The following is a 13,108-nucleotide window of genomic DNA, read 5'->3' as shown; positions in this document are numbered from 1 at the left end:
ATGACCGGAAGTATCGGCGGCGCGCAATATCGGTAGGTGTGAATAGCGCATGCGCGGGCTACCGAGTGTCGGGGAGTCTTGGGGAGTGGAGCTGTGAGCGTTCCTGGAGGAGGTTTCAGGTGATCTTTTAGGGATGGTTGTCACGTTGATAGATAATTTACTAGACTTGGCCCTGCAGTCTGCGGACGATGTCTTTGTGTCAGATGAATGTGCTGGTGTACAGTATTCTATGGCACCAGGTTCTATTTTGGGTTTATTGAGGAAAGTGGTAGCATGCATTAGACCTGCACATGTAATGGGGCCTCTGTGGAAAGAGAAAATGCGTTTGTGGTTGGGAGAAGCGGCTTATAGCTGACATATCATTGCATTTATTTTCAGGTCATCAACTACGTCTAACCTGATGTGACATATGGCGAATGCTGAGGTTACTGTCCCCATGGGGGACGTCGTGGTGATTCCCAGTGACTGCACAGAAGGGGAAGATCCAGAAGACACCAAGACGCAGGTTATCCTGCAGCTGCAGCCTATTCCACATGGGTAAGTTTATGTATATAATTTCTTAAAGGGGTTTTCCAGGACTTTAAAATTGATGACCTATCCTTAGGATAGGTCATCAATATTAGATTGATGGGGATCCGGCTCCTGGCACCCCTACTGATCAGCAGATTGAAGGGACTGCGGCACATCGGTCATCGCCGCACCCTCTTCATTGTTGACCAATCACAGCTCTGTACATTCTGTAGTGTCTGTGCCTCAATTGAATGGGATTGAGCTGTAGTACCATTCACAGCCACTACCAAATGTATGGAGCTGTGACTGGTAAACAATGAAGGGGATATAGGCTCACCAGAGTACCGCTGCCCCTTCAATCAGCTGATCAGATGGGTGTTAAGAGTGGGACCCCCATCAATCTAATATTGATGACCTATCCTAAAGATAGGACATCAATATCTAGGCCCTGAAAAACTTTAACCCCTTCCCTCTTTGGCCACTTTTGACCTTCCTGACAGAGCCTCATTTTTCAAATCTGACATGTCACTTTATGTGGTAATAACGCCGGAATGCTTTCACCTATCCAAGCGATTCTGAGATTGTTTTCTTGTGACAAATTGGACTTTGTGTTACTGGCAAAATTTGCTCAATACATTCAGTATTTAATTGTGAAAAACACCAGAATTTAGTGAAAAATTGCAAATATTAGCATTTTTCTAAATGTAAATGTATCTGCTTGTAAGACAGGCAGTTATACCACACAAAATTGTTTCTAATTAACATTTCCCACATGTCTACTTTAGATGGACATCGTTTTTTGAACATCCTTTTATTTTTCTAGCACGTTACAAGGCTTAGGTTGGATTCACACGAGCACATTACGTCCATAATGGACGGACGTATTTCGGCCGGAAGTCCCGGACCAAACACACTGCAGGGAGCCGGGCTCCTAGCATCATACTTATGTACCATTGACCACACAGGTTTTTTTACAGAAATTATTGTAAGTAGGCCGTGAAAATTAAAATCCACATTTTTTCCAAAGAAAATGTACGTTTAGTGATTTTTTTATTTTTTTTTCTCATTTCCACAAGGACTAAAGGAGAAAAAGCACCGCAAAATTTGTAAAGCAATTTCTCCCGAGTAAAACAATACCCCACATGTGGTAATAAACGGTTGTTCGGAAACACGGCAGGGCTTAGAAGGGAAAGAGCGCTATTTGGCTTTTGGAGATCACATTTAGCAGGAATGGTTTGCGGAGGCCATGTCGCATTTGCAAATCACCTGAGGGGACAAAACAATGAAAACGGCCAAAAAGTGACTCCATTTAGGAAACTACACTCCTTGAGGAATTCATCTAGGAGTGTAATGAGCATTTTATTAGAATTGGGCAGTGAAAATAATAACAATCCTTTTTCTTCAATTCGACGCAGCTTTAGCTCAAAATTTTTCATATTCTCTACAAATAAAGGACAAAAAGAACCCCAACATTCGTAAAGCAATTTCTCCCGAGTACGGCAATACCCCATATGTGGTCATAAACTGCTGTTTGGACACACGGCAGAGCTCAGAAGGGAAGGAGCGCCATTTGGCTTTTGGAGTACAGATTTTGCTGGATTGGTTTCTGGGCGCCTGTGGGACCAAAACAGTGGAAATCCCCCAGAAGTGACCCCATTTTGGAAACTACACCCCTCAATGCATTCACCTAGGGGTGTAGTGAGCATGTTAACCGTGCAGGTGTTGTGTAGAAATTAGTGTGCATTCGATGTTGCAGACTGAAAATGGGATTTTTTTCATAGATATGGCAATATGTGGTGCCCAGCTTGTGCCACCATAATAAGGCCGCTCTCCTCTAATTATTATGCTGTGTTCCGGTTTTAGAAACACCCTACATGTGGCCCTAATCTTTTGCCTGGACTATCAACAGGGCTCAGGAGTGAAAGAGTACCATGTAAAATTGAGGCCTAATTTGGCGATTTACAAAGTATTGGTTCACAATTGCAGAGCTCTGATGTGAAATACTAAAAAGAAACCCCTGAGAAGTGACCCCACTTTGGAAACGACACCTCTCAAGGCATTTATTAAAGGGAATGTGTCGCTAGAATATATATTTTTTTTTTCAGTTAAACAATTTAGTATGTAAGTGATTACACATTGATTTAATTATAATTTTTTTCACAAGTCAGGAAATATGATAAATTAGATTCTAGTTTATAACATTTCCATGTGCTGGCCACTAGAGGGAGCAGTTCCAAAAATTGCAGCATGGTCACTGTGGTAAAGCAACCTCATTGATTTATGCTGCAAATTTGGGGTGGACACACTTGCTCTAGTGTCCTCACACAATCCTGCCTCCCTTCTTCTGGCTAGTGCCAGGAGGAGGAGGGGTTTGAATGTCTTCAAACCTCCTACACTGTGTGCCGCCATTTTCTGACCAAAGGCACAGTGTAGGAGGATTAGATACAGGGCTCAGCAGACCGTATCAAACATGAACATAATACGCACATCACATACACGAACATAATACGCACATCATACATGAACATAAATTACCTGCTCCTGCCTCCGCTGATCTAACAAAGTTCGTGCTGCCTTCGCTTTGTTGAACATGTGGCCGGAAGCCGCGGCCGGAAGTCGTCATCTTACTGTCCGGCAGCGGCTTCTGGTCCACATGAAAATGGCGCCGGATTTCGCTCTACGAACGAGCTTCGATTTGGTCTGTGTGGGCGCATGCGCCGTTTCCACACAGACGGCGTACGCTTCTGAGAATGGAACGGCTCCCGTTCGCATTCTCTATGGGGGTGTATGTGCCAAAAAAAATGGCAGCCCCATAGAGAAGTAAGTTTGAATACAGTAAAGTAAAAAATGAGAACACAAATAACTAAAATTTTTGTTAATATTCTATTAAAAGCAATATAATAAAAAAATAAATCATGACACCTTCCCTTTAAGGGGTGTAGGAAGCATTTTCACTCCACAGGTTTTTTCCATAAATGAATGCGCTGTGGATGGTGCAAATTAAAAATGTATATTTTTCCCTAGATATGCCATTTCAGTGGCAAATGTTGTGCCCAGCTTGTGCCACTGGAGACACACCCCAAACATTGTTAAAAGGGTGCTCCTGGGTATGGCGATGCCATATATGTGGAAGTAAACTGCTGTTTGGGCACACTGTAGGGTTCAGAGGGGAGGGAGCGCCATTTGGCTTTTGGAGCGTGGATTTTGCTTGGTAGTAGTTTTTGTTTGAGTATTGCTGGTGTTTCCGTTTATAATGTGGGGGTACATGTGAGCTGGGCAGAGTACATCAGGGCATAGTCAGGTGGTATAATAATGGGGTAAAATAATCCATAGATGTGTGTTACGCTGTGAAGCAATCATTTATGCACAGGCCAGTGTCGCACTGATAAATGTCCTTTCATATGCCCCTTTTGGTCCACACTCCGCACCTTTTCAGTTTGGGGAATTTTGCTGGGAAAGTGTTGTCCTGGTATAATACGGGCGCCCTCGCTTCCAGCAGATATGTTTGGGTCCTCCCCTTCCTGATTCCCTCATTTTAGGGCCTTGATAATTCGCCTCTTGAAACAGAAGAAATGTTCCCCTCGGGCCGGCACAACTGCATATTTTTTATTTCCTGACTTATTGGAGCCTGAACTAATTGTATTTTTTCATAGACGTAGTGGTATGAGGGCTGTTTTTTTTTGCGGGACGAGTTGTAGTTATTATGGGTACCATATTGGGGTACATGCGACTTTTTGATCACTTTTTATCCTATTCTTTGGGAGGCCAGGTAACCAAAAAAACGCAATTCTGACATCGTTTTTTTTAAAAAAAAATATGTATACAGCGTTCACCATGCGTTAACATGTAATTTATAACTTTATTCTGCGGGTCAGTATGATTCCGGCGAGTTTTTTACGTTTTTTTTTTTACGCTGTTCACCGCGTGCAATAAAATAATTTTATAGCTCAGGCCGTTACGTTCGTGGCGATACCAAATACGTATGGTTTATTTTTTTTTCAATAATAAAGGACTTGATAAGGGAACAGGGCCTTTGTGTTTTATTTTATTACTTGAAACTTTTACTATGTTTTCAAACTTTTTTATATTTCTCACTTCTTCTTTTTTTTTTTGACACTTTTTTTGACACTTTCAAGTCCCACTAGGGGACTTGAAGGTCCAGCTGTCTGTTTTTTGTTTTTTTTTGTTTACAAATACATTGCACTGCCTACGTAGTGCAATGTATTAGATCTGTCAGTTATTCACTGACAGCAAGCCGATTAGGCTTCGCCTCCCGGCGGGGCCTAGTCGGCTTCTGGAGTGGCAGAGCGGGTGTCCTGTTGCCATAGCAGCAGTCGGCAGCTCTGATTGCATATCAGGGCTGGCGATCTTCTAGCAACCACTAAGATGCAGCGATCGCTTTTTGATCGCTGCATCGAAGGGATTAATGGCAGGGATCGGAGCTAGCTCCAGTTCCTGCCGTTATAGGTGGATATCAGCTGTAACATACAGCTGACATGCACTGCTGATGACGCCGGCTCAGCTCCTGAGCCGGCGCCATCTTGCCGGCGACTACGGAAGCCGTTCAGGTTCTGCCGCCCGGCTGGTCCTGAGCGGCTTCCATGCTAGGCAGACCGGGAGGCCAGTATTAGGCAGACCGGGAGGCCAGTATTAGGCAGACCGGGAGGCCAGTATTAGGCCTCCGGTTGCCATTGCAGCCACCGGAACCCCGGCAATTTCATTGCTAGGGTTCCGATGAGCTGCAAACACCTTAAATTCAGCGATCGCGTTTGAGCGCTGCATTTAAGGGGTTAATGGCGGGGAGCAAAGCTAATTTCGGTCCCTGCCATTACAGCCGGATGTCAGCTGTAAGATACCGGCGATGATGGCACCGGCTCCGCTTCTGAGACGGTGCCAAGCATTTGGCGTATGGATACGGCAAAATGTGGGAAGCACTAGCTTTCTATGACGTATCCATACAGTAAATGTCGGGAAGGGGTTAAATATGACTCTACACTTCATCTTTGCTTACATTTAACTGGTGATGTCTCCCTGTTTTATGTCCTTGGTGGACTTACAGGGATACTGGTAAAAAGATCTTAATGAATAGCGAAGGCAACCATACAACGCTGAAGAAAGTTGTGCACAGGTCCCAATATATAAAAGCACCACCCACACCTTGCCATCCTTTATAGAATTAGGCGAATATGGCTGCAAGTACATAGAGGTAGACTTTCAATATTTCGAAAGATGATGGATTGTGCATGAGTGGAAGGGACAGGAGATATTTCTTCTCCTTGTCAAAGTTGACATATTTTCACCGTTGGGGCACATGCACATGAAGATTCTCAAGCAGAGTGAGCTGCTCAGCAGGATAAACAATGAGACACCACACAGTAATAGCCAGTATAGAAAAAACTATTTATTCTTGTATATCTCATGGGGTACCATTTCAACCCTAACTTCGTAACTGCTACTTTATTTATTCAGAATGTATGAGGAGATGTCTGACACCAATGCTGCTGTTGTATCATTGGAGACTCACACCCTGAAGATGGGAGATACACTAGGTAAGTAAAACAAGACTGCTATACTTTGTCACAGGCGGAACATTTGCCATTAGAACTCTTCCATTTCCATGTAGATGGTGACACGGTGGAGCTGAGTGATGACATTGACATTGCATATCAGATCACTTGTGGAGACAGCAAGGCTATTTTACTCTGGAAGAAATTTGTGTGTCCTGGGATCAATGTCAAGTGTGTCAAGGTAAATTGCTGTAAATAGTTTGTCTGAAGAGGTGTGAAAATACTAATCCGAAATGATCTGTTTTTTCCAGTTAGGCAGTGCTGAAATGAAGCCCCATTTTACAGGTTTATAATGTACACATCTCCATTGGGGTATGCCAAACAGTGATGGGGAGAAAATAATCCGTAGGGCCCCATTCACGGACCGCAATTACGGACACATTCACTTCCATTGTTCACAGATACCTTCCCGTTTATTTACAGGAAGGTGTCCGGGACGTAGAAGTGTACCGCTAAAGATAGGATACGTTCTATCTTTTGCTTTTTATGGTCTGTGCTCCCATACTTTGTATGGGAGCATGGGCCGAAAATGCGGGCGGCCATGTGCATGAGGCCTAAGGGATCATGTAACAGACCCCATTACTAGGACCCTAGTTTTTTACATATTGGTGATTAAAGGAGAAATGGTAGGGCAGCCATGGAAATAAGTACTTCCCTTTACTTTGTATAACTATCTATGCATGAAGAAAGATGTGCACTACGTACTTATTTATAGCCGCTTTTTTTCATACTAGTTTAATGACCAGATGATAAGCCCTAAACACTTTGTACATTTGGCTGGAAAATCAACTTTAAAGGATTGGAAGAGAGCCATTCGCCTTGATGGAGTCATGCTACGGTAAATAGTTTGCAGAAAATTTCATATGAATATTTATCTATAAAGATTGTTGTTCTATGGCTATAATGTTCCAATTCCATTGCAGAAAAATGATGGATTCTGGCCAGATTGATTTCTATCAACATGACCAGCTCTGCACAAACACGTGCCGCAGCACTAAGTTCGACCTTCTGATTAGCAGCGCCCGCGCCCCTGTTCCTGGACAGAGCAATGTTGTGCAGACTCCGCCCACAGGGGAAGGTATGGATTTACATATGTAATCTATCTCACATGCAATGTTTATTATGAGGGCACTTCGAGCTTTTTGCCACTGAAGGTGGCATGGACCCTGACAAAGGAAACATATAATGCACACTTTGGTAAAGCATGCTGTTTTAATCTTAGGTTCTCTTTCTTCGGTCACTGTGTCAGAGGAGACCGTGGAGGATGGTGCCATCGAATGGGGCTCAGGACTTACTGCTACAGTGCAGATGAGTAGAGATGACCAATGCAAAAAGGATGGAGAAGAGATATCGGGTAAGAATATGAGGTCAACTGCTCTTCTTTATTGGAATGGAGAAGTGTTTTGGGTGGTTCAATATCTCCTGTCCAATAGTTTACAGCCCTTTTTATTTAAAGGGGTTTTCCACTTTCTGACAACTGATGACCTATCCACTGGATTGGTCATCAGTATATGATTGGTGCGTGTCCAACACCTGGACCCCGCACAGATCCGCCACTCCGGCTGCCTCCAGGCGCCGGACAATGTTGCCAGAAGCAGGTGGCTCCGGTCGAAGAATAGCAGCCGAGCTGCAGTATTGCAGCTCTGTTCCTATTCACGTGAATCGCAGCAGAGCTGCAGTTCTGCCATCTGCTTCCGGCTCCAACTACTGCATCCCGTTCTATACATCCGGTGCACGGAGGCAGCCAGAGTTGCGGACCGGTGCAGGGTCTGGATGTCGGACCCGCACGGATCATATACTGATGACCTATCCGGTGGATAGGTCATCAGTTTTGATAAGGTGGACAACCCCATTAAGGGAGCTGATCAATACCGCCTCAAAACTGCACGTGCCTAGTATACAGATCTGTGCAAGGACATACACTGAACTACTGTACTGACAGACTAGCAGAAAGCCGCTGTAATAAAACTTAATAAAATACAAAACGAAAGTTCAAAATCTGCAGATGGTTTTTAAAAAGTAGATATAGAGTTTAAGATAGTACAAGCACATGCGTCCTATTTCTACACTATTGGGCTGATGTTCCTTGGATGTTTTTCTCATGCCTCAGCCCATGTACAGTGCTCCCTTCCAAGTTTCTTCTAGTTTTGCATATTTGTCACACTTGAATGTTTCAGAGCATCAAACTACTTTTAATCGATGAAGATAAACCGAGTAAACACAAAGTACCTGGCCCTATGTGAAAAAGTAATTGCCCCCTTAACTGCTAAATCAACCAGTTTAATAAAATTCAATTGACAATTGGGTTCAGTTTCACTAGTCCCACCCATGCAGGATTACTGCCAGACCTGTTGAATCTAAACATCACCTAAAGAAAACCTGTCTAGTAATGTGAATCAGGCCAGGGGGTCTCAAAAAGCAGCACATCATGCCATGGTATAAGGAGATTCAAATACAGATGCCAAACAAAGTCATAGAAATCTACCAGTCTGGAAAGGGTTACGAAGCCATTGCTAAGGCTCTGGGTCTAATGCATAGGGGAGGAAAAGAACCAAACTATGAAGGTTACACATAATAATTATTATATATTTTTTTATAGCTGACAACTAGAGATTAGTATGGAAGGTAACTACGGTTTGTGTGGAATTTGGGGTACAACAAATTAATGATATGAACCAGTTGGAAAACCAAAAATTAGAAAAAAAAATAGCTGCATTACAAAATTCTGCCACTGTCCTGTCAGCTTTTGGCCGATCAATCTACATGACACAATGGGGGACAGCAGCAGAGTTTTTAATAAAACGATACTGTATCTCTTAGATTATAGGATGCAGCTGACCGTAAGTTTTATACTGTTCATATCCTATTCGTAATATTCAAGTGATATGGTGCAGATACCATAATGTCTGAAGGCCAGAGTGCCCCCATCACACTGGCATGTGCATGCACAAGACCTAAAACCAGGCTTTTAACAATCTTGCTGATATGATCTGAACTTGTTACAAATACAGTCTCTAAAATCTTCTCCTTACAGAAGAGACTCTGCTGTTCTGGAAAGGGATCTCTGATGTGGGACTGATGGATGAGGTTATAAGCAAAGTCCAGAATGAAATTGAGGAGATTTTAAGTGGAGTCCAACATAGAATAGACCAGCAACCATTTCAAATTACAGGTGCGTTCGATCCACCGAGGGGCAAGGACCACGGTTTCTGCTTTAGTATCCTGCAATCTAAACATTCATTACCCTTATTGAATAAAAAAAATAAACATGGCACGCCTATGAATTGTCATTTGAGAAGTATAATTTATAGAATTCGGTTGGGAATGGAGGTAATGGGTAAAGTGAACACGCAGCCAGCCTAGCACCGCACGTCAATAAAATATAAAGCTTGTATATAAAATATGGTAAAGGAATAATTCTAGTCAAAAATAGAAATAAGGCAAAGGGCTGAACACACAAATGTAGCCAATAGGGGGAGGGGAACGACGGAATCTAGGGAAAAAGTGGGTAGCATATAACATAGAAGCTGTACTTTAATGGCAATCAAATAGTATTTCAGTCCATGACGGGATTCCGTTATCTATTATGTTCTTGTTGTGAAATACACGGACACGGTTGTTTGAGGGATGATTTGTGTTAATATTTACATAAAAATAAGGCTGAGAAATGATGAGTTGTTCTTTTCCTGCTAGATGCCACTGTTCTCAGTAACATTGCTCATACATTTGGGCTGCTGGATGTTGTGAAAAAAGTTCTCGATCGAAAAAGAAATCGGACAGACCAAAGTGATGAACAATATCACTATACATTGGCTGGTAAATCTTTTTGGCAATCTCTAGTTCATAGTTAAAGGGGATTCTGTATTTGTTGCACATACTTGAACACTAGTATCTGGTGCCCAGAAATAATTTATATATTTCTTTTATTGCAGTATGCTTCGTGGCAAATGCTTGGAACGCTTAAGGCCTCATGCACACCACCATAAGGGTTTTTACTGTCTGCAAATACAGATGCACATCTGTAGCCGTCCGCAATTGCGTAACCGCCCATAGACTTCTATTGCAGACAAGAATAGCACATGTTCTATATTTGGCGGATCGTGTCTACGGCCCGGACACACAACCGTAAATGTATGGCAAGGTGTCCTATAGAAATAAGTGGGTCTGCGATTACGGAGAAAAACTATGGTTGTGTGCATGAGGTCTTACTCTATAGGCAACCACACATGTTTAGGAGGCACCACACATAGCTTATTCATACTATCTGGGTGGTACGGGGTGGGGGATGCACTGCTTTCCTGTGGCTTTTTACCAAATCTGCATTGCAGGGAGTTTTCCTGTTGCTGCTGATTTGACAAGGGCTGCGGCATTCGCTCGTTTACACAAGCATTCATGTTCCCTTCTGAATCTTTAATCAAAAAATCATTCCTAGCACAGGTTTTTTTTTTTTTTTTTTATTGTTAAAACCAATGTCAACACAGTAAGCTAGGGTGTTCATCATAAAAATAAACAAGGTAAAGGTACATAAAAACGACTGTAGAAAAAAAATACAATTTCTTTTCACTTTCTAGATCTTGAAAGGCAACTCGAAGAGCAAAAAAAGCAGGAAGGCAGTCACTCTCCAGTTCTTCAGAATGTGGTCCTGATGCCTGTCAACACTCCCAAACTCTCGAAGAGACCTCGACTACAACGTCCAGCATCTACTGGTACTTTGAGTACTCAGTCGTCCCAGCCACAGTATACAGTGCTCTCTCCCCTTACATTAGCTCCAGTTGGACAGCACTTTTCTTTAGGTGGTTTACGATACACCACCGTATTGGGCAAAACGGGGGGAGGCGATGCCCTTACTGTATTGGCTACAGAAATGCAGGATTCAGGGTCATTATGTGGAGTTATGAGCCCAGTAGAGCTTGTGGCAATGGATTCGGGACTTGGGCATGATGGAGTTGGGGAAGAGGGACAGACTATTATTCAGATAGACCCAGCACCAGACCCTGAAGGTGGATCTAAGGTGATGGAGCTGGGTGATGGGAAGGTTCTAGGCGTTAGGCACCATGATGGCATGCATAATGTGGAAATTGTGGTGTTAGAAGACGAGTAACAACTGTAGTAGAGGTAATAGTCCTACTTCATAGAGTTAATTGGAAGGAAAATGTATTTATTATATTAGAATTCCCCTTATTTTTTTTAAGTTGATCTAAAGGAGTTTTCTGGGACATTTATATTGATGGCCTATTCTTATGATGGATCATCAAAATCAGGTTGATTGGGGGGGGGGGCGGGGGCTGACTCCTGCCATTCGCACCAATCAGATTGCTGGAGGGGCCATGGAAACTAATGCCCGCGGCCTCTTCATAGATTACCACACACCGTGCCGTAGCGGATTACAGTTCATGTGAATGGAATGCTGCTGCAATCCCAGGCATAGCCACTATGGATGTGTACGGCGTTGTGCCTGGTAAACTATGAAGAAGCCGCGGTCAGCTGGTTGGTGGTGGTGCCAGAAGTCACTCCCCCCATGATCTGATATTGATGACCTATCTGAAGGTTAGACCACCAATTTGAGAGTCCCAGAGAACTCTCTTAATGGCATAAGCCACATTAGCTAATACTTGAGACAGAGCATTTGTCTGTTGGAGGATGGACCTTTCACAGAGACATAAATAGAACTGCAGTCTGTGCTTTTCCTGTACATAGTGTGTAAAAATGTGAAATGTTGAAAATTAATTTTTTTATTAAAACAAATGTATTGCTATATTTTGTAACGAAGTGTCACTTTACTCTGAATAATCCCAAAGCTATTGAGGTGTTGTAGTATCAAAAATGCATAGAAAGGCCATTGATTTAATTAAACATGAAAAACAAAAATAGAAAACACTTGTGTCTGCAAGGCGTTTCTAGAAAGAAAAAAAAAAGTATTGGGGTGGCTTCACACACTGCTGCAAAAAAAGTTGTTTTTCATAAATGCTGACCCGATGTTAGCTGGAAGTCAATTCAGAAATATTGAACGCACTACAAAGTTTTTTTAACTTGTGTTTTTGGCTCAGTGGCTTTTTTTGTTTTTCAAGCAGTTAATGGTGTTTTTCTCCCATGGACCACCATAGCTTTTTTTTTGTTTTAGTTTTTTTCACTTTTCAAAAAACACGTGTAGATTTGTATTTTTTTTTTTTTTCTTTTATAGCATAATTATTTTTTTTATAAATTGTATTGCAAAGAGGTCTATTTGAATCACAAATTTGCAATGTGAACAGCTAGTAAAACACACTATTTGGGGGGGGGGGACACCCAAAAAACTGCACGTACCATTTCAAAAAATTAAATAAACTTAATGTCGTCGCCCCCCCCTCCACACCAAAAAAAAAAAGCCACTCGGGGTGTGTGTGTGTATAGAAAGCCTTGCGGAAATCTGGCAGATCAAGTCCCACAGCACATGTAGCGGATTAGTTGCTGATTTTTCGCAAGTGTATTGTGCATATTTTGCGGCGGATTTCACCTCATCGACATTGAAAAGGGTGATTAATCTGATCTGCCTGCAACAGTCTTCCACTGTGGATTTTCCGCCTACAAATCCGGATGGAAAATCTGCAATAATTCTACTCTGTGCAATGGGCCTAAGGGTATGTTTATACGCTTGTTGCAGTAAGGGCATGTTCACATGCAGTGTTTTCAGACGTAATTTGGGCGTTATACACCTCGAATTACGCCTGAAAAAACGCCCCTAATACGCCTACAAACATCTGCCCATTGCTTGCAATGGGTTTTACGATGTTCTGTTCTCACGAGGTGTAATTTTACGCATCTCTGTCAAAATACAGCGCGTAAAAATATGCCCGAAAAAAGTGCATCTCACTTCTTGGGACGTTTTTGGAGCTGTTTTTCATTGACTCCATTGAAAAACGGCTCCAATAACATCCGTAAGATACACCGCGAAAAACGCGAGTAGTTACAAAAATGTCTGAAAATCAGGAGCTGTGTTTGCCTGAAAACTGCCCCGTATTTTCAGATGTTTTTGGTCCCTGCGTGTGAACATA

At 42.5% G+C, this 13,108-nt stretch overlaps 1 protein-coding gene across 2 annotated transcripts; it reads left to right on the top strand.

Annotated features, from left to right (window-relative positions):
- Nucleotides 1–12: 12 nt before the first annotated feature.
- GMEB1 (glucocorticoid modulatory element binding protein 1) lies at nucleotides 13–11,834 on the top strand. 2 transcript variants are annotated; one of them, XM_075853414.1, is made up of 10 exons: nucleotides 13–119; nucleotides 379–537; nucleotides 5,980–6,059; nucleotides 6,134–6,258; nucleotides 6,812–6,915; nucleotides 7,001–7,155; nucleotides 7,300–7,431; nucleotides 9,112–9,249; nucleotides 9,771–9,893; nucleotides 10,649–11,834. In XM_075853414.1, the coding sequence occupies exons 2-10, from the start codon at nucleotides 410–412 to the stop codon at nucleotides 11,176–11,178; spliced, it is 1,515 nt and encodes a 504-aa protein (XP_075709529.1). In that variant the 5' UTR covers nucleotides 13–119; nucleotides 379–409; the 3' UTR covers nucleotides 11,179–11,834. The 2 variants fall into 2 exon arrangements, with proteins under 2 accessions (XP_075709529.1, XP_075709528.1); XM_075853413.1 differs by having other exon boundaries at nucleotides 6,113–6,258.
- The last annotated feature ends 1,274 nt before the right edge of the window (nucleotides 11,835–13,108 follow it).

Source organism: Rhinoderma darwinii, chromosome 2, assembly GCF_050947455.1.
Source record: "Rhinoderma darwinii isolate aRhiDar2 chromosome 2, aRhiDar2.hap1, whole genome shotgun sequence".
Lineage (NCBI taxonomy): Eukaryota > Metazoa > Chordata > Amphibia > Anura > Rhinodermatidae > Rhinoderma > Rhinoderma darwinii.
Note: the sequence above shows the minus strand (reverse complement) of the source record. Positions and strands in the feature narration are given on the sequence as shown.